This window comes from Protopterus annectens, chromosome 2.part0 (assembly GCF_019279795.1).
Source record: "Protopterus annectens isolate FY-2018-M chromosome 2.part0, PAN1.0, whole genome shotgun sequence".
In the NCBI taxonomy this organism is placed as follows: Eukaryota; Metazoa; Chordata; order Ceratodontiformes; family Protopteridae; genus Protopterus; species Protopterus annectens.
In genome coordinates this window covers 727,385,923-727,407,730 of record NC_056728.1, presented here as the reverse complement: position 1 = coordinate 727,407,730, position 21,808 = coordinate 727,385,923, and the positions used below count along the sequence as shown (strand labels likewise).

The 21,808-nt window shown below is 40.0% G+C and overlaps 1 protein-coding gene across 1 annotated transcript in view; it reads left to right on the top strand.

Moving 5' to 3' along the window:
• The window catches only part of ZNF462 (zinc finger protein 462), a 277,322-nt gene that overhangs the window by 176,874 nt on the left and 78,640 nt on the right, over positions 1 to 21,808 (top strand). Inside the window, exon 4 of the mRNA XM_044061048.1 lies at positions 20,595 to 20,756. Coding sequence (XP_043916983.1) covers positions 20,595 to 20,756 — 162 coding nt within the window. The remainder of the gene's footprint in view (positions 1 to 20,594; positions 20,757 to 21,808) is intronic.

The window sequence follows — 21,808 nt, the reverse complement described above, 5'->3', positions numbered from 1 at the left end:
GTGCCTCCAGAGTTTGGCTTTGTTACAGAAATTCACTGTGCCCTCCCTCCACCAAGAAATGCTTCAATGAGGGCAGTCATGGACACTACAAAGTCCCTGATACCTTTCTCCTGGACCAGGGTGTGGTTGATTATGGATTGTTTTCACTGTTTCAAAATAAAAAACATTGACTGCAAGGACTCCTGGGCGTGGATTTCTTGCTTTGTTCTATGTCTTTGTTCCCAGTATTTTGGTACATTGTGGGCATTCTCAGAGCACCTTTGTCATGTGCTGTCTTGTTTTAGACCTCTAGAATATGTCCTTCCTTTAATGTCTTGTTCAGAAATACCACTGGCAGCACAGGCAGATTAGGGTGAAGCAGAGGATGCTCAGTGTTCCTCTGGAAGTCAGATTCTCACAATAGGCTCTAGATTCTGCTCTGCAGATCTTACTTCATGATTTGAAGTACAGGGCTCATGGTTTCCATCTTGGATGAAACAGCACACAGTCTTTACTGAAATGCTGGCTAATAGGCTATTGACAGCCTTCAGTTTACTCCCAAGACCAGAGAGTATTCCTATTTAAGCCTTTATAAGAATATTGATTTGTGTGAGCAGAAGAGGAGTTATCCTTCACAAAGTTATGACAAACTGCGAACAGATAATTCAGATAAATTTGTCACTGTAGCCCTGTTACTTTCAAAGTCTGCCAAGCACTTTGGCAGATGCATCAAGTAGCAAAAATGTGTCTGGTATGGGTGCTGACTTGACAAAAAGTAAAACTAATGGGATCATCTCAGTATGGCTACACACTGCATCTCGTCTGAACCACTAACTTATGTGTTTTAGGCTCCCCCTGCACATTTTTCTAGCACCGCTGATTCCAATTCTGTTGGTAAAAGTAAAAAGCAAATGTCTTACAACTCCATGTTGGCCAGGATATAGCACAGCGAGACATCACTGCTGTTCTGGAGAGACTTCAAGAGCAGTTAGAAATCTCCAGAAACAGGTGCAGAGTTGCCCGTCAAGCCACATTAAGGGAATTTAACCCACTGACTTTATTTCTTTTCTGCAAGAAGTGTGAACACAAGTCTGTTATGATGGAGTGTGGTAAATACCATTTTGAGTTGTGCTTTTACTTTCCTGTTAGCAGCTGTGATAATTACAATATTAACATCCCTTGAAAAGTCAACAGGAAGTGTGCCTTTTAGATCCATGTCTCCTAAAAGGATGATGAGTTGGTGTTTGTCATGGGAAGGATCGGATGTAACAAACTGTAAACACTGTAAAATCTATATTAAAAAGATTCAAGTGCTAGAAACGGCATGAGGTGACAAGACTGGAGAATGTGTTAAATAGTTGCAGGAGAGAAAGTTTCTAGTTTCAGTAATGCCAAGATGCTTCCACCTTTGACCCAGGTGCCTGCCTGTGCACCGATGCTGCCACCCTTGGCCCAGGTGCCTGCCTGTGCACCCTTCTCCACCTGTATTAGCTTGTTTGAAGTCTCATAATGAAATGGTATTAAAGTATTCCACAACCATGTGCTGGTTCTTGGGCATTCTAACAGTTTTCCTTAGTAGGATCCTGTGAAGCGTCTCCCTTCCCATCTGTAGTTTCTGAGCATTGTAGTTGATTTTCAGTTTAATAGTTGTTAGCTCATACATTTAGACCTTTTACTAACTGGCTGTGTAGGGCTGTGGCCACTCAGGCTGAGTAGTGGGTACACTGAGGGCATTGACAATTATGCAGTTGGTACCCTGGTCAGAATTAGATTCTAGAAACTTTACTTTTATTATTACACCAGTATCAGGGCAGATGCTTCTCTGACAACAGTGAAGTTTATGAACTGCAGACTTTTGCAGATATGAGCATTTTGCATATATTTCATGTAGCAGCCAGTGAACGCACTGAGTGATTCTGTCATAATTGTGACTTTTTTTGACTTTTACTAGCTCAGAACAAAGGCATGCTACCTACCATAAATGGCATATGCCTTAAGACTTGACCAGTGACAGCAGTAGTCATGTGGTTTGCTGACTCCATTAGTTTATGCTTATAGCTAGGGTTGCCATCTTTCTTTGTGGCTAAAACCGGACTAAGGCCACACCCCTCACATCACCCATAACCCCACCCATCCCCACCCCCTCTCCCATCCATGCCACACCCATTTTGTGACATCACTGTGACATCAGCTGATAGCGTGAGTCAAACTAAAACTACACAGGACCAAAACAAGTGCAACAGAAAGGCATTACTTTTCTGCAGAATATTTAGCAAAAGCAATAGAAAAGTGTGACAGACTTATCCAAGTGATGAAGGAACAGCTAAGAATGTGTATCTGAGACAGTTAAAAGCAACTACCTGCTTAAATTCTTACACTACAAGTACATATATTCAGTCTTCAAAACCGACTTGAAAACTACTTACTGTCAAATTTCAGTAAAACACCTCATAAATAACCAATAAAATGAACTCTTACTTTCGCTGAAAGAACATAAGCTGGAACACCTTTTCAAATGGCAAAAGTGCAGCCTTTTTAAAGGAAATGCAAGATTTTGAGGGACAAATCATAACCACAACCAGTGTAGAGGTATGGGCTTCATTTTTTTTTTTTTACCAGAACAAAAGCTCATACTTGTAAAATTAGCATTTCTTCTGTTCCGAAGAATACTAACATTTCATATTTCGTGCAATTATTAGTGGAAAATTAGATTTCTGCACCAAAACAGCAAGACATTTATAATTTTGTATATATTCTGCACGATACAGCTGTCCACGTACAGACTTTCCTGCATGTAGAGAAACAAGTGGCAACCCTAGAAGCTAGAACCAAAAAAAGTTTTCAATAATAGTAGTAAACCCCAATAAAAAAATAAGTTACATGCGGTGCAATTAGTCAACCCGGCGGCAGCACAGTCTACAGCAAGACTTCTGATGCAAGCAAAACATAACACCATGCCAACAATGCCCAGATATAGATTTATTTATAGTAAATAAAAACCTGATAGGAGGCTGCAATCTGCCGTCTCCTTCCTCTCTTATTCTTAAGAAACACACAGCTATACCCACTTGAGTGCAGGGAAGAATAATCCCCAATTTCAATACTGCAGCATAGGAAAACATATAGTACAATGAAGAACAGTGCATACATGACATGGGGAAAAACAGGTATATTGCTAGCCCCACATTTAAATAAAGCAAGCACTTCCTCATACAGAAAAGAAAGTCCATCCCACTCAAGTAGACTTAGAAACAAACGTATCCCAAACCAGGTACCACATTTCCGAATAAAAGAAATCACAGATGACAATCTTCGGAACCATTTTTTTTCCAACCATACGTGAAAGTTTTTAAATTGCAGGCCTTATAAACTCACCAAAAAGGTTCCCAACAGTACACAAAGAGTTGTTATGCCAATCATCCACACAAGACATACTTGGCGATGAAAATTTCTTTGACGACAAACAGGCTTGACACTGATTTCCTGCAAAACAAACTAAGCGTTCAGCTTCTGGACAACTCTACCAGCTTGTTGACACAACTATGTCAGTATACTTTCAAAAACACTGGCGGGAAAACTACATAATTTTACATTCACCCGTGACCTGTATACAGTACGTGACTTCACTCTAGTGGCACCCCCTTCCCATCATTACATTTTTTTCAGCCATCTTTGTTAAGGGCACTAAGAGTGTGTGGTCCACGTCACCCTGCCCTTTCACCCTCCGTTGTTGCATCTTGGATCCGGTTGTTTAGTGTGTCTACTAGTACAAATTTGGCAGTGGCACAAAAAAACCCGGACTTCACATGTCCGGTTTTAAAAGAAAATGGTAACCAGACAATGTGCCAGAAAACCGGACAGTCCGGTCAAAAACCGGACAGCTGGCAACCCTACTTACATCACAGGTAGGAAAGACCACTACAGCCCTCTGAAGGAGAAAACCGTACCAACAAATTGAATCCATTGAAGTGACACCACTAAATTGCAGCAGGCTTAGTGATTGGTTTGTTTTGCTACATCTATTGCTGTTTGTTTTAGTTTGCTGTTGTAAGTACTTCTTGTACAGGCAGCTGTCATTTGTGTGAGGAAAGTATGTTTCACTTCCTTTATTGTTAATTTGAGTCATGGACATTGTTACATTATTTTGCTTGTGGTTTTTCTTTACTGCTAAAGGCTTAGAGTTCAGTGGACATATGGTTGACATGGTTTTGTTAATGTATTTCTTCGATGGGTGGCTAAGTGGCTTACTTTGGTAAACTGGAGAAGTAGATGCAGACCATCACCCACACTTCAGTGTCTTCAAAACTGTTTTGCAGGAAAGCTTTCCTGGTGGATTGAGCAAGCATAGGTGGCTGGATAGTTTCTGCTGCCACTGGTGATGATTTACATTGCTGATGCTCCTTTCTGTGCCTTTTACTCTTGGGGTGGAATAAATCTGTGGTAGTACCTATCATGTCTACGTTGAGGACTTATGGTTTGCTGCCTGGTATATAAAACCCTAGTACAATACCTTTGGAGATATGGAGGAAGGATGGGAGAACCAAAAGTGGAAAGGGGGGGTCTTTCCCTTTCTGTGCAGACTCCGAAGCTTGAGTCCAATCCAAATTCATGGGTACTTTATACAGGTGACTGTGCCAGGGGTGGCTTAGACACCAACAGTTCATATGTAGGCTGGCCTTAAGGTAGAGTCAGCAAGAATGCCTGTCACTTCATTATATATTCCCCACAAAAAAGAGATTCACAACAGCTAAACAGCCGTGGAAGTGAGATTGGACTTCCTCCACTTTTCATATTTTCTCCTTTCTTTTGTAAGATACGTTAATAGAGTAAAAAGTGATGTGGAATGGACTTGTAGATATGGGGACTTTCAGAATGCCCTAAAGGAGAAATCTCAGTGTTTTTTAGTAATTGTGCAAACGTGTTCATCTTCTGCTCTGTTTATTTCTTCAAGGAGGTGGCGTAGTGACGTTTACTTGTACTACTAAACAAGCAGAAGCAACTATAGGTTGTAATTGCCCGTGAGACCATTTATCAGCTGTAAATGCTTCTTGTCTGTTCCTGTTTGAGTTCAGGGTCTCGTTTCCTCTTTCTGAGAAAGGAAAGAGCTCCACTCTCTCTCTGTAGTATGTGATGTGCAATGGAGTGGAAAGCAGTCTTTCATTAAGAAATGCGCATAAATGGCTTGGTTACCTGCAGAAACCTGAACTGAAGTGAACAGTCTATACAGCTGTAACAATGCGAGTAACCAGAACTCCACAGAGATTCTCAAGGCATGCTTTCTGCTCCTGTTGCCACTGCCAAAGTTCTTTTGTAGACAGACTCTTCATTTGTAGGTAGCTGTGTGCATGCTATGTATTTGATGTCTGACTTGTGTAGATTACCAAGCTTGCTAGAGCATGGCACATTTAAGAATTTTTGTCATGGGGCTTCAGTAGACCATTTCAGTTGTGTTGCATCAATCATTTACATGTGCACCTGCAATGTAATACAGAATTCATACTTGCCTGTCTTATTTGATCATTCCTTTACCTCTTCTCATTGTCCAAGAAATCCTTGTTCTTATTTTCAGTGTTATGCAGACTACTGAGAGGTGACTTGTGCTTCACATGTAGAGCTTCAGCAGAGTGTATTCTGTCAGAACTACTACAAGTCAAATGGTATTATAAGCATTCTCTTGGGGGATCACTATCTCTTTATCTTTTTTGCACATTAAATAGAACATGTAAAAGGGTTAGGTTTGTATCCCAGAGAATACAATTTCTGTGGGTTTCCACATAAACCCAAGTACTTCTCTTGCTCTGTTGAAATATAATTTGGTCGATTTGTGTTACCACATCTTCACCCCCAGGTTTAGTATCCCTGTCCTTCATGGATAGTGGAAATATGTAAATGTTCCAACACAACCCAGAGATAGGCTGAACATGGTTATTTCTAGCAGTATATAAGGGCTAAGAACTTCCTTGGTAATTTAAGGCTAGGCTTCTTAATACTCCTACAGATCAATAGCTTAGTAAGTACTCTTGAACCTGAAAGAGCAATAGTATTGGGCAAACAAATGGAACTTGACACGATTGTGGGTTTCTTGCTGTTCTGTGCTGAGAACAATTGTTTAGTGGTTGTGTTTTTACTTGTTCTCTTTGTGGCTGGTGCTTTTGGCAATTAATAGTACTGTAATGTATCTGGTACTCTAGTATATCTGGTACTGTAATATGTCTGGTATGCCCTTTTTTTTTACTTCACTGCATGTACCTAAGCAAAGCAGAAGCATGACATTTGGAGGAAGATCTTTAGATGTCCTTTGTAGTTAGTGCTTTAATACTGATTCTTGGGACTTCCTGCCATGCAGAAGCCCCCAACCGGCCCAATTTTCCATTCTTTGGATCATCCCTAGTGGACTGATAACCGATCATCAGAATATGAGTGTCCTTCAGCACCATTTTTAGTTCTTTCTGGCCGTGCAATCTGATTTGCTTCACACGTGTTCAGTTTATTGGTTGGCTTGTGTTTCCAGAGATGCTCCTCCTCTTTCCAGTCAGATAAAAGTACCCCGTTGGGGAAATTTCAATACTAACTTTAATATTGGAAAAAATTAAGCAATTGCTTCAAGTATGGGAAGCAAATCCCACACAAAAAAAAATTCCACTCATTTTGTCTGTTCTGCTTGGGTCCTCATCACAATGTCTCTAACTGCTCCTAGTGTGCAAAATTGTGTGGGGAAAACCCCTGGATGTAGGGTCGAGGTACTTGCAGCCCATATGGAGTTATCAATTTGGTCTTCCTCAGTGGGATCACAATCCACTGCTACCTCAGGACCTCTGCAGACTCTGGTATCTCCAAGTGCAATCCAAAAAAAGCAGAAAAACAAAAAGACTAAGGACCCTGATGTTTCCTAAAAAGCTCTGACTACCATTCTTGACCATCCTAGATGAAGTACCTTGCAGACCCCTGGACTGGCAACTCCTAGGCCTGAACCCTCTGATGCGACCCCTCTGCTCTTCATAGATTGGTCAGGTCTGAGGTCATTCAGTAGGCCTCTGCTTCCAGAGTCTGTCTATCTGGGAGACTCCATGTCTTCCCCAAGTACCAAAATCCAAATCAAAGTCTCTGTTGAACCTTACCATCCTCTGGTCGTCCCTGTAAACTGGACACCCAAACCGAAGCATGTCACTTAATTTGCTTTGCCACCACCTCTTACCATCTCTACTCAGACTGAAGCTCAAGACTTCCTTAAAATTGCACAGGAGTTTATGGCTTTCATAAATCTAGAGGGCCATCTCACTAATCAACCTCTGATTCCTCTCCATCTAAAAGCAGCAGGGAAATACCTTTTCAGGAAGAGGTAGAGTCCTCTGTCTCTGACGATGGAGGATGAATTGTTTTACTCTAGACACTTACCGTCTCAAACCTACCAAGACTCTGACTTGGATGACAGTGTATCGCTTCCACCACCCCACCCCCAAAAATCTTTCCTTTGGGGGATGTCCTACATAGAATGAAGGAGGCTTTTAGTTGGGAAAGTAAGCCATTCTCAATTGGTCCAGACCCACAACAGGGAACACCTAAGTTTACCTTCACACAGACATAGCTTTACATCCTGACTCTCTACCCCCTGCTCCATGGAAAATGGACAGGTTTTACATAGCTCTTTAAACTTATAAACACCTCTAAAAATCTGAAGGTTGATCTTTCTGTTGTCTCCTCTGAATCCACTAAAGGGCCAGCAAGACACCCCTTGCCTAATGACACGAAAAAGGCTGTCTCCCCCCCCCCCCCGGTAAATGAGAGCTTTGAATTGTCAATTCTATATACTTAAGTACCTTGAATCTCTTAAAGACAAAATGCTTGTAAACTCTATTGTGGAAAGAACCTTATCCAAAGAAATTCAGAAGGTAGCCAAAGAAGCTTTCCTATTTTCTAGACCCTCCTTAAAATGTGGCTTGGACTCCTTAGATGCTTCTTACAGAGCAGCTGACAAAGGTTCTGCCATCAGCAGACCTAATGGCTCAGGACCCAGCCCTTGTTAGATTAAGTAAAGGCTGAATTACTAGATGCCCCATTGGACAAGGAATTCCTTTTTTGTCTGCCATTTGAATACGTTTTGAGAAAACCAAAAAAAAAAAAATAAATAAAAAAAAAGCAAACTGTCTCATGGTAAAGTAGAAATTACCCTTCAAAACCTTGGTGTCCCCCACCTGGACAAAGACAAGGGGTGGCCTCTCCATGGTAAAAACCAAGACAGTCTAGGAGACAGCAAACAGAACAGTTTCAAAGGTCGGGGGGCTCCAAGGAACTGACGTGCACTGAGTGCAACTTTGACTGTGTAATACACCCCCCCCCCGCTACCCCTTACTGCCCCTTTTGGTCCCTTCCAGACCTCTAGCAGGAAGACTCTCCTCCTTAAACCAGTGGAAGTAATCACCAGAGACCATTGTGTCCTCAGCATCGGGGAGGGGGGGTACTGCATTCAGTTCAGAGAAATACCACCCTTCATATGCATTCCAAAATCGCCAGTAGAGCAAGAAAGTCTCTTACCACCTGTCCTCAAGGAGCTACATCATCAAGGATCTAGCCAGCCTGTCCCTCCAGGACAAGTGAGAAAAGGCTTCTACTTGAGGATTTTTCTAGTCCCATGAGAAAAGGGCACTAGAAAGTAGTTGCTCAACATCCCAGAATTCAAAATGCTTATGTTGCAGAAATTACAGAGTTGAAATCGGGCCAGTTGTGGGCTACTGCACGGCAGGAAGACCCAAGAATCAGTACTGCAACACTGATCTACTGGAACATCTACAGTTAAGTGTGATACAGCTGTGTCTTGTTATATGTAGACCCTTGTTTTGTTTTAATATTGCTATGTTCCATATTATTTGAAAAATGTTTTCTAAATTTCATTGGAGGTCTTGAAAGCTGTTGAAGCTGGCTGTGCATGCCCTTTTCTCAGCACTGAACTTAGTAGTTTAATGTTTGGCAATAAAGCTTCTTTTCTTAATGTGATAATTATGGTTCAGATATATACAGTAAGAACTTTTGCTGTTTACAGAAAAAAAGCAAATAATGCATACCAAACCTTAATTAATGTAATCATTAGTGGAGGAGGTAGGTGGCTTTTCACTGTCTGAATTTGTTCTCTTCAAGCAGAGAGAGAGGGAGATGATGCAAAGTAGCATACCCATGAGTGAAAGTTTTAGGCAAAAAAAAAAAAGCTTAAATGTAAATAATATAATAGAGAGAAGTGTAATGACATTGCACACTGTTTTTTGGAAATAGTAAAGTATATTCCTTATGCTTGCTTCAGCTTGTGTGTTACTTTGTAAATAATGAAGGGGTATATATAGATCTTGGACTCTGAATTATATTCGCATACAATGTCTTCCGTTTGTATAGATTAGATTAATTTATCAAGTCATGTGAACAGAAGATTTTAAAGCTGCTGATTGAATGGTAGTGAGCAGCAGATGTACTTTGTGTGCTGCACTGATTACTTGTGAAATGTCTACCTTAGATGAGGTCTGACCTTCATCCCATTTCCCACAGCCCTCCCCACCCTGCCCAGGACAGGCTGATCTTTACTTTCCAGGGTTGTTGGCACGTCCTGTGTGTAAAGAAATATGTCATCTCATGCGATCCTATTCTTCCCACAGGGCAGTCCATTTTGTGCTGTATGAAGGCCTCTGTCAGTTCAGGGTTTTGTCTACTGACCTCCCAGGGCCTGGCTGTTACTTATCCCACTGGGGACCCTATATATCCGTTTATCCATTACTGTGGGGTTTTCATTATTTTTACAAAGATGGATACTGGTGTCACTGGTTATCAATGAGGTGCCCATGTGTCAAAAATTTAAGTACATGCACAAGAGCCAAATCCTTAAAAAGAATTTCCCTCTCAGTGAGTTTATTTGCTTGGGGCTTTCTCATAATGTGTCCATGTCGTCTTGTGGTTTCTATGCATAAAAGAACAAATTCTCCAGCCCTATGTGGATAAGTAGAAGGTGGACTCCTTCACTAAAAAGGTTACCTCAAATGGCTACTGTCAGCACTGGTCACCATCTAGCATTCCTCTAAAAAAAAAGAAGAAAAGATGTATGGAGAAGCTAGCTTGCCAAGTGCCAAGAAAAAGTAAAAAGGGAGATCAGAGACATCTCCACTGTCTTGGCTGGAATACTGAGGCCTGTCAGGGATAATCCCACACAGTTCTGTAACATTTCCGTATAAAATTACTACTGTTGCATCAAATTTTAATTAAGCCTAGATCTTTCACATGATCAGGCAGTGGTGATATTTTTTATTATTGACCGGCAAATTGTACTTACCCTTATTCTTTCTGTCTTGCACTGTCAAAGATTTCTTGGTATTAACACCGTTTTACTGTTCTGTAAGTTACTGAAGTATTAGAAGGTTGTTTTTACAAAGTTGCTTATCCGTTAACCTTCAGTACTATGTAGGAATGTAAAGAGAGCAGGATTTATAAACAGTCACATTTCTTCCCTATGTGTATCTTTCAGTGTATTCAGTAGACATTTATTGAAGTTTAAGGTCTCAAATTGTGATTCACCATTATTAACCTGCCAACATACAGTTTCGGCATACATTTAAAAAAATATATATAAACTACCATTGCTTATGATTGAGCATAGCACCTGGTGACCACCCCCATGACTTGTACCATGAACACGATCTGTACAATAATGAAGTGATCAGAATTTTTTTCTCATTTAATAGTTTTTAAATAATTCAGGTCTAAAATTAAGTGCAGATTTGAGCTTTTCTCCAATGATCTTGTCTTTATGATTTGTACTTGTTTTACACTTCTCTCTTATGAGTCCTCTTAAGTATTGCTACTGTACACTAATAAAATTGGCTTTGGAGTTTTTTCCCCACCCTCCACTGAAGAGGGGCCTTTTCTCCAGTCACTGTTTTTCAGTAAACAGATGCAATAAATAAGTAACCACAGTGTTCAGTTTGATAGAGTTCCAGTTTTTATATTGTACTGTGTTGTTTTATTTTTTATTTATTTTTACATTTGATTACCGGGAAAGTCTGACTGGACGGAATGTCCATTTTCAGAAGAGGCCCGGGGAGAAAAGCTCCACATAGAACAAAAGATTATAAATAAGAAGAGCTGTATGTAAAGTAAAGAGTTTGAAGGTTTTTAGTCTGGGGCAGAGCAAGAGCAGAGCCATTTAGTGATAAGGTGGGCTTTTAGTGTTTGTTTAAATTTAGTTAACGTAGTGCTAGATGTGATGTAACTAGGTACAGAATTCCAAATCTTAGCAATATAATGAGAGTAGGTGGACTCTCCAGCACGATTGTGTGCTGTTGAGATTTGTATGAGGGTCTTATTGTTTGACCGCAGCATTGTGCCACATGAATAGGGCTCTAGCAAGTCATGGAGTTCTTGCAGAATGATAGAAGACTTTGTAAGCCATGTTAAGCTGAGACAAGTGTAGGAGATGGGGAAGTTCTAACCAGTGTAGTTTCCTTAGGGCAGAGCAATGGTGTGATCTCATTGTAGAGTTTGCTGCACATCTAGCTATTTGATTGTAGCAGGCTTCCAGTTTTACCAGCTCAGTTTTCCTGAGGTTAATAAATACAGGTGATGCATATAAAAAGAGTAGAGGTCAAATGAGTCTGGGCAGTAGCTATTTTTGTGTTATTTGTGAGATATTGCCTGTTCCTATATAGTGTACATAGTTTTTTTGTGTACTTTCTTAATTGAGAGATATGGATGTCAAATCTCGTATTAGTTTCAATTTCAACCCCTAGTAGTTTGGTATGTGGGGAGGCAGTGATAGTAGTGTTATTTCTAGATACTATCCGAAAAAATTCTGTGTTTATAGTAGCTTTATTATGATGGAATAGTATGAGCTTTGTTTTGTTGGGGTTTAATAATGAGCAGGAATTTGTTGGCCAAGACTCAATTTTGAGGAAGGGTAAGTGAGTACATGCAGTTCAGAAAGGGTACTGGCAGCACACAATACTGTAGAGTCATCAGCATATTGAATAATTGTGGCTGAGGAGGACACAGTACAGAGATTGTTAGTAAATATGGAGAAAAGTAGGGGGCCAAGAATAGATTCTTGGGGAACTCCTAGGGTGTCTGGTAGCAAAGGATATAGACTTTGTTGCCAACGTACTGCTTGCTGTCTTCCAGTTAAGTAGCGCTGAAACCATGTAAGTGTAGAGTGTGATAAAGCTACATCGGAGAGTGCATGTAGAAGTTTGTTGTGATTCACCATATCAAAAGCTTTCGATAAGTCTAAAAAAATGGAGGATACATGTCTGCCATTATTTCTATGGTTGTTAACTGTGTTTGTAAATGACAAAAGTGCAGTGGTGGTACTGTGGTGTGGTCGGAAGCCATGTTGGGTGCTGGATAACAACTACTTAGAGTTTAAGTGATCCATGAGTTGCTTATGAATAATTTTTGCAAGTATTTTTGATAGAGGAGATAGAATTGCAATAGGATGATAGACAATTCAGTAGAATTTCCACCCTTGAGGATTGGGGTGATGTATGAGATATTCCAAATGGTAGGAACATATTGTTGTAAAATAGATCTGTTTATTAGAATTGAGACAGGGTATGCAGTTACTTCAGAAGATAGTTTGAGGAATTGAGATGGTAAGTGATCTGCAGATAGAGAAGTGGGTTTTAGTTTTCTAAGAAGTTGTCTAACAGTATGTAGTGATGTTTGAAGAGAGAGCTGTGCTTGTTTTGTTGGGATGTAGTTGTTTGTGATGCAGTAGTAGACCTGTGGCTATTAGAGGGTTGTAGAATAGTTGCTGTGAAGTAGGTGTTAAACTGTGTTGCTATACAGTCAAAGCTATTTTTTGTAGTGGGAGGGGGTGTACCAGCTTTACCAGTGTTAATACCTGCCCATAATTTTTGTGGGTTATTGTGATATTTAGTTTGTATATGAGTAATAATTTATTTTATCCTGTTTTATTTGTGTTTTTGCTTTGTTTCTTAGTTCACAATAAGACTGCCTAGTAACTTGTAATTTAGTTTTTTGCCAGTGTAGTCATGCTTCATCTCTTGCTTTTAGTAGAGACCTGGAGTTGTTACTTAACCATGGGGCAGACGTTGATTCAAATCTAATAGTCCTGGGAGGGGCGTGGTCATCTAGGGCAGATAGGAAGGTACTAGTGAAGTAATGAGTGGCTTCATCTAGGGGTAATACTATAAGAGGGGACCAGTTGCACTGTCTAAGTGTATAAAGGAAAAGATCAAGGTTCATGTTTTTTTTTTTTGTTCCTTATCTGCCGATATAGTGTCAATTTAGTAGGGTACAGCCGTAGTCTTAGTAGGTATGTTGGGAGATGATCACTAAGGCCGTCTGGGAAGACGGCCTGAGTGAGGAGAGCAGTCAGGTCGGTTAGTAAGTATCCAGTTTAGAATGGATCATTTAGTTGATGTTTTGTCTATTCTGGTGGGTTTTTGTATGAGCTGGGTAAAACCCATAAAGGTTTACATATTTAGTGGGATTTGGGCCATTACAGTTAGTCCAATGTTCAGATCTCCTAATATAATTGTTTCCTGGAGAAGCTTTTGAGAAATGTAATCTAGGATACCTTCTAGGATAGATGTATTATCCGCTGGGGGAAGATATATTCCAATTATATTAATATGTATTTTAGAATGTATGGTAAGTTTACAACATAGTATTTCAGCTTTACTGAGTGGTTTGATCCATAGCTGTTCGAGATAGATCTGTTTTGTAGACTATAGCTATGCTTCTACCTTTTTTCAGCATTCTATCCTGACGAATAATGCTATAGCCAGGGGGGGAGAATTTCATCATTTAAGACTTGAAGTTTCAACCAGGTTTCAGTAACTACTACTATGTCTGGTGTATATAGACTATTATTAGCATGCAGATCATGGATTTTATTGGTAATGCTTCTAATATTCAAATGCAAGAAGATTATATCACCTTTACATCTTTGGGGAATAATTGTAAATGGAGTGTGGTCCATGGTAGTGTTGATGTCTGAGTTTAGATTAGTGATAGGTACTGAGTTTGGGTGTATATCCACACTTAATGTTAGTTTGTTGAATAGATATGGTGTGGTCTTTGTGACAGCAAGTATAAGTTTATTAAATCTCATAGATGGTTTTGAAATATTGGAGTGTTTAATAAAGGAGAAACACATGTAATGTGGTGTTGTGGTGTTTGAGTGAAGAAGATATTTTAATGTTCATACCTTGAAGTTTGGGTACATAAGGAGTAGAGGTTACACAATTTGGGAGTGGTGCATGAAGTCTGTTTTGATAAGAAGTAATGTGAGCAAGGGATAATAGGGTTGTTATAAAAGTTGTTGTTGTTGTCTTTCAGCTTTTCCCGGTTAGGGGTCGCCACAGCGGAACTCCGATCTGCTAATGATTGGCAGTAGAGTTTTCACGTACATCAAGGTGCCAGCTCAACGTTCAACCTTCAACGAAGGCACGCCCATTTACGCATGTTTTTATAAGAGTAATATAACTAAAAGTTAGTCTCTTGTTGTGCATTAGGGATTGAAAGGGAGTGATACGTGAGTTGGCCATTGTAAATAATATATGGCAAATTGTAAAGATGTTGGATATATGTAGCTGCACCCAAGTACAAACCAAGCTGTAATTAGGTAATTGTTCAACTGGGAGTGGCCAGTTAAGTATAAATTACAGGAAAGAGGGGGGTGGGTCAATTATCATTACAATTATCATTGTATCTACACCACACTCCTGTGCATGTAAAAGAAGGGGCCATTTGAATGACTGCCCAAGTTTGTGAGAGGGGTGCTGTGACAAACTAGCATTAGGTATGATTTTATTACTGTATAGTTTTCTGCTAGTGACTGTACCACTACTATATGACCTGAAGTTGAAGTGTAGGATCAGAGGAGTGCACGTGTAGTATTGAGCAGTGCGACCTGGGCAGAAAGAAAAGTAGGAACGTAAAGTCATGTGTCCTGATGCAGTCACCTGTGGTGATGCTGTTAAAATTTATTATTATAAATATCCCTGTAAGAATTGTTAAGAAAAATGTAACTCCCTTAAAACTTAGAATGCGGAACAAAAGTAGCCTAAACCTAAAGGTAGATAAATCCTGCTTAGACTGCTCTTGTTTATTATAAAAAAAAATTAACAGTCTGATGTCAGAACAACAAGTTATGAAGGATTTAGCTAAAAACAGGCAAGTCGTGATTAATAGAGCAGAAGAGGTGCTGTTGTACTTTGGGATTGGGTTATGTATTATTCTAAAGCCCAAAAACAATTATGGGACCACCTTCTCAAAAATGTATTAGATCATATTCTTAAATTTAAGGTGAAAATTGATTCATTTTTGGAGCTTGCTCATGAAGAGGGCATTATTTCTAAAGAAATTGTTTATCATCCAACAGTGCAGGACCTGACTAAACAATATTTTTAAGTGTTACCAAAAATTCATAAAAATCTTTGACAACTTTTGGGAGACCTATACTTTCTGGAAGGGGGTCATTAACATAACTATTATCTGTTTATCTTTCCGGATATTTAAAAACATTATTGGGAAAGATATGTTTTAGGATTCAAGGTCTAACTGAGTTTTTTATATGCAAATATCAGATGCAACTTGAGAAGAGTTGGTGTTTACGTAGCTTAGATGTTACGGCCCATTATACCAATATTCCCTACTGGGGTGGTCTGTTAGCTTTGATATATAGCCAGGATTCAACACATTTCTACTTTGCCTTACTGAACAGGTTTTAATGAAAAATGTGCTTTACTTTAAGGAAGAATGTTTTTTGCAGGTCAGTGGTACAGTTAATGGAGCATCTTTTGCACCCATTTATGCTGACATTAATGGGATATATTGAACAAATCATTTATGATATGACTTGTTATAATTTGGATTCCATGGACACCTGGAGAAAATGTCTTGATTGCTGGTTAGTTTGAGATCAGATGTTACTTAATTTGCAATAATTTGTACAGTATTGTACAGAGAATAAGTGGAGGATCCATTTTACAGTACATTTTGATTCCAGATAAATCAAATTTTTTGGGGATGTACAAGTTATGCTTCAGGAGGATGGTACGCTAGCCTGTAGTATGTTTAGGAAACATCCACAATTCAACACCCTTTTACATGCCAAGAGTTTGCACACTTGACATTCTCAAAAATATTCCTAAATAAGTTTCTTAGATTACGAAGGATCTGTTTGTCTGAACAGAAATTGGAAAACAGAAAAGGATATGGTTGGTAGGTTTTGTGGTAGGAGGTATAGGTGTTTGATGTTTGTACATCCATTAGTGGTGGTGATAGAGCGCAACTATTAAGATATAATTCTAAGAACAAATCAAGAGATCCACTTAGGTTTACTACCAGTTCTGGTAGTAATACTTGTTTTTTTTTACAGATTTGGTTCACAAAAAATGGGGATCCTGCTTCAGGTGAGTGTTTGAGGGATTTATTGCCTGGAAGATGTCTTTTTTCATATAGAATAGGTAAGACATTGGAAGGATGGTTCAGTCATAAGAAATTTGACAAACCAACTTCAGCTCAAGTCAGTTAACACTAGGAGGTCACATTTTAGAGGGATGCCAACCTTGTGGCAATTGCAGTTTTTGGGAATATGTATGTAAAAATAAACTATTTACTTCACAGAATACCTTTAGGGTATTTAATATTCATATTTTGGTAAGTGTAATTCTGATTGGATTGTGTATTTGGCTACATGTACATGTTCAACCATTTACGTAGGTCAGACATCAAGTCTATTTAAATTAAGGATTTCAGAGCATGTTGGCAATTATTAGATGTGCCTGTACATCTAATGCTTTATACAAGCATGCTGTTAGACATAGTACCTCTAGCTTTAATTTATTACTGATAAAATGATGTTATGCTAGGCATGGAATATTAAATAGGAAAGAAAAAAGTTGGATAATTAGCTGGGAGGATTATTTCTCTGGGGCTTGATAATTTGTAGAAAACTAATCAACATGTTGAGATGCATATTTAAATCCATTGTGACTAGTGTGTATGCTATTGCACTGATGAAGGCAGAAATGCCAAAACTGCTATGCTTGGATTGTTTTTGAATTGGTGTTATTTTGCATCAATTTAGTACATGGATTTATAGTAGTAATTTGGAACAATGAAAGCCATACAAGAATAAAAGAATTGGAATGAAGGACACTGATGGTTGTATGCCGGCTGTTTTCTGGTTTGCTTTCATTTGCCCTGGCTAGAACAAGTTACAGGAGAACCAGTGCCTCTGCAGTATGTGGGAAGAGCGTTCTATTAAAGACTAGTCCCCGTCGCAAGAAAAGGAGACTGGAAACCAGTCCTGGATCTGTCTAACCATAAGACTTTTCTCCTCATTCTGTCTTTCAGGATGCTGTCCGTACAGACTCTGCTTCCATTCATTCATTCGTGAAGCCTTCCTGGTGTCTCTGGAAACTAAAGGATACCTATCTCTACATTCCTGTTCACCCTGCTTACATGAAATTTCTGAGGTTTTTGGATTCTCAAAAGCCCCAAGAGTCTTCACAAACTGCCTCACCCCAGTCTTAGATTATTGCAGTGCTTGGGGAATCCATATATATCCATATTTGGATGATCTGTTAATGTAGGCACCTTCCCAGCAGATACTGTTGACTCATCATCTCACATTCACCTTGAACCTACTTCAGGCCCTTGGTTTTACAGTCAATATAAAGTCCGCAATAGAACCAACCCAAGGCTTAGTTTTATTGGGGAATAGACAAGACACCAAAGTCATGCAGTTTGCACAAAGTGCAAAACCTAACCAGTTTCTTCTTTATCTCCTTCCTCTTCAGTCTTGTGCTACAAGGGAGATCCTTGGAGCACTGGGATTCATGACAGCAACCACGTCCATAGTTCCCTTTGCCAGATGAGGAAGGTCCATTGGTACATGAAATCCACATGGTCCCAATATTCTCATCCCCTGGACACACCAGTTCCTCTCCTGCCTTGCCTAAAGGAGGACGTACTGTAGTGGCTGTCCCAGATGAAGCTAAACAGGTCTTCCCTTCACACTGCAGACTCTGCAGTAGGAGATGTACACAAATACATCCGATGATGCATAGGGCGCATAGACTGGCAACCTGCGAATTCAAGACAGAGGTCTAGAAGTCTGAGATCGGAGCACGTCTGTTAGGAGATGAGGGCACTACTAATACAGGCCCTGCAGATCATCTTCCATCCTTGGAAAAGAGGTCCCCTAAGAGTGTTCACAGCCAACACAACAGCCACGCTGTACGTAAACAAGCGGGGGGAAGCTTATCTTAACCTGATCTTACTAACTGTGCAGGCTGGCTCTTTTGCCATGAGAGCAGGACACAAAAGGCAACTTCTCCCTCCAGGCAGTTTACATTTGCTCACAGGACAATGTCCAGGCAGACTTTTTAATCAGATCAAGAGAAGATCCCCATGAATGGATGCTGAACTGGGAGATTTTCTTAGACATAGTCCACAAATGGGGACTACCACAGATGAATCTTTTTGCCTCCATTGACAACAAACAACTTCTGCTCCTTTTGAATCAGGGCCTACTGTCCTCACACTTGGAAAATGGATGCACTGGCCTTTCTTTGGAAAGGGAGGTTCTTGTATCCTTCCTGTTCTCCAGGAGGTTTTAGTAAAGATCCCAAGAGAATACCCAAAGATCCTACTGTGTTGACTGACTCTTGGCTAGTGCATTACTGGTTCCCTCCTCTTTCTCCTAGTGAAGGGCCATCACCAGAAGCTTCCCTCCACAGTGGACTTGTTCACATAGCTCAAGGGCTGTCTACTTCATCCCAACCTGTCATCCCTCAGCTTGACATTATGAATGATAAGATTCTGATGTCTTTTAGACATCAGTTTTCTGAAGACATGCTGAGGGTTCTCCAAGAGGCAAGTAAAACTGACTGCCATGAAATGTAACACAACAAAATGGCAATGATTGTGGTGGTGGTGGGGGGGGGGTGTCAAGACCCACTACAGGCTAATACACAGTGATCCTCTCATTTTGTGTGAACTACTGTAGTCTGGCCTACCATAGTCCTCTTAAGATGCACATGTCCGCCATATCTGTACGCCTACCTCTGCATCTGCCACTTCTGGCCTGACTTGAGATAAAATGGTTCTTAGAAAGTGTACTTCACCTGAAACCTCCAAGAGAAGCTCTCTCTCTGCATGGGACCTCACCTTTGTGCTGAAAAACTTTCTATATCCCTCTTTTGAACCAGCAGCATCTACCTCTGTAAAATTCTGTAGTTGGAAAAAAAATTTTCTGGTAGCTTTCACCTATCCCAGCTGAGTCTTTGAGCTACAAGCCCTTAGAGAAAACCTTCCCTTCCTTATTTCTTTCATCAGGGCAGTATGCCTGTAAGAACCAGTCCATCCTTGGGAAACATAGTTTCAAAGCAGCCTAACTGGATTTCTAAATACGTTTCCTTTTGCTATGTTCAGCATGGAAAAACCTCATCTCCAGCAAAGGCTCATTCTACCAGGGCAAAGGATCATTCTACCAGAGCAATGGCCTCATCTTGAGCCTTTTACAAGGGGACTGATTCTAGAACAGTTATAGAAGCAACTACTTTGTCTTCTCTGCATACTTTTGCCAAACATTACTGAGATGACGCCTTCTCGGAGTACAGAGCCACCATCACCAGGATATTCCTCTCTGGATTCCTAGACAGTTTTGGTCTCCCTTCCATCCACCCTTCAGACTCTTAAGCTTTGGGAATCACCCAACAATTTGCAATACTGCAACAGCGATCTAAAGAAGGACATGGTACTGCTGTTATGGTAAATTCTTAAACAAATGTCCTCTTGATTACTGTTGCAGTATTCTTTCCCCCGTACCTTCCCCCTTCTCTGATATTTTTTCTTATGGACAAGGGATGACTCTCTTTCCACCTCTCTCGTCTTAGCTGACCAGTTTATTTTCTTTCTCAGGCCTCTCGGACTTACTGGCTTTGAGGTGAGCAGATGAATGAGCGTAAATACTCAGTGTGTGTACCCTTAAGCCCACAGGCTTGGGTCGTATGTCAGACATATGGCTGCATGGAAGGTTTTGCTTTTGGTGCCCCAAATGGACGTCATGATTATTTGGTAAGATAACCCAACAGTTATGAATGCCAACAGTGATCAGTAGTACTGTTATGGTAAGTTCTTAAGGCAGGTGTATTTTTTGCATCAAGAATCATAATGCATGGGAAAAGAAATGCAGACTCCTTGGATTTTCTATCCGTTAATTTATTAAATGCCTTACTGTAGTTTTGAAAGATGATGAAGGAATGTTAGTCTTCTTGAACTGACTGCTAGTGGCTGACGTAGTATTACACTGATGCCTTTTCCCTCACTGTTGTGCCATAGGTTACAGTCAAAGTCCATGTTAGAGGTCAGCAGTCACCTAGTCAGGTTAAGATAGTAAGTGCTTTGCAGCATGTCTTGTTTTTTGCTTGTCTAACCGCTGAATTATTTTGTTGAAAGGAGCTCTTTGATAGCATAGCTGCCTTGGCATTGTGTACTGGTTTCAGGTTGATTTTTCTAGGTGGGGAGCATACCTGGTGAGTCTAGCAAATTTTTTTTTTTTTGCCACAAATGTGACTGTTTTATACCAGTATGACTTTCTGTTTTTGTAGGCCATTGGCCATTATGATGATGGATTCAGAAGGGATAAAAGAATTGTGGGTTACAAGTGTAAGTTCTGTGTCGAAGTTCATCCAACACTTCGTGCGATCTGTAACCACCTTCGGAAACATCTCAAGTATGGAGAAGTTCCTCCTCAGGCTCCATCAGAAAAGGTATGCACAGTGTTTGTTTTAGGCGTTGGCATTTCTAGTTGTCCACAAGTAAGATTGTGGACATGTTGAAGTGTTGCTGCTGTTTGTCTTAATGAGCCCTGTCCATTAAAAGGCTCTGTGGATGCTCGCCATTTTTCATCTGCAGTTGTGCCAGGTGAGATTGCAGTGCTGTGAAACCTTTTTAATGAAAGATGTTTTTGATTTTTCCAGTTTGTGCTTCTGCCTAGGGGAATTGGGTCATGTCGCTGGTTTACCAAATTGCCAGTTCACCGATTCCTTTTTTGCTAACCAGTTAACTGGGCTGGTCCTGGAACCTTTTTCAGAGAAGTAATAAAGCATCTTGTTTTCACTATATTTTGCTTGTGTAAATGTTATCAAATTAAATCTGTATGTCTTCTACATGTTGAGACAAATGAGGCAATAAGTTGTTGAATAAAAAAAAAATCACTATGTACAAGTACACTGTGAAAAGAAGGTTGATATAAAAGTATGTATACATTAGTAGGTTTTGTTTTGAAAGTGGGTATGCTTGTATAGTTCTTGAAGATGTTTGGTCAGGTTTTTTTCTTTGAATTCAGGGAAACTTTTGCAGTTGGTAATATTATAAGGTACATTGTTTCAGGTTGCCTGGTGTCTTTCTTTGTCTCTCTGAGAATGCCTTTTCTCCTATGACTAGGTCAAAAGAGAAGCCTGGTTAGGAAGTGAGCGTCTTGGTTGACACATGTATGTAGGTAATCGATTTGTGTTTTCAGAAGAGTTGAAGGCTATTGAAAGGTGTGTGGACTCAAGCTTTGGTTTAAGCATGTTAATGCATGTTCCTGTAGAAGGCTTCATACACAAGCAGTTAGTGAAATGGGAGGGCAGCTTTAGCACAGACCACTTTAGTTCAAGTGATTGAGGTATGTGAAGCTGAGATGTTGATGCAATTATGTGTTGACATATCTTTATCTACTTGAGGGATGATTGTGCAAAGTGGGTCATCAGTGGTGATGCAATATTTTTTGCTACCTTCTAAGGTGTGTCGAAGAGCAGTACTGAAGTGCTGAAGGTGT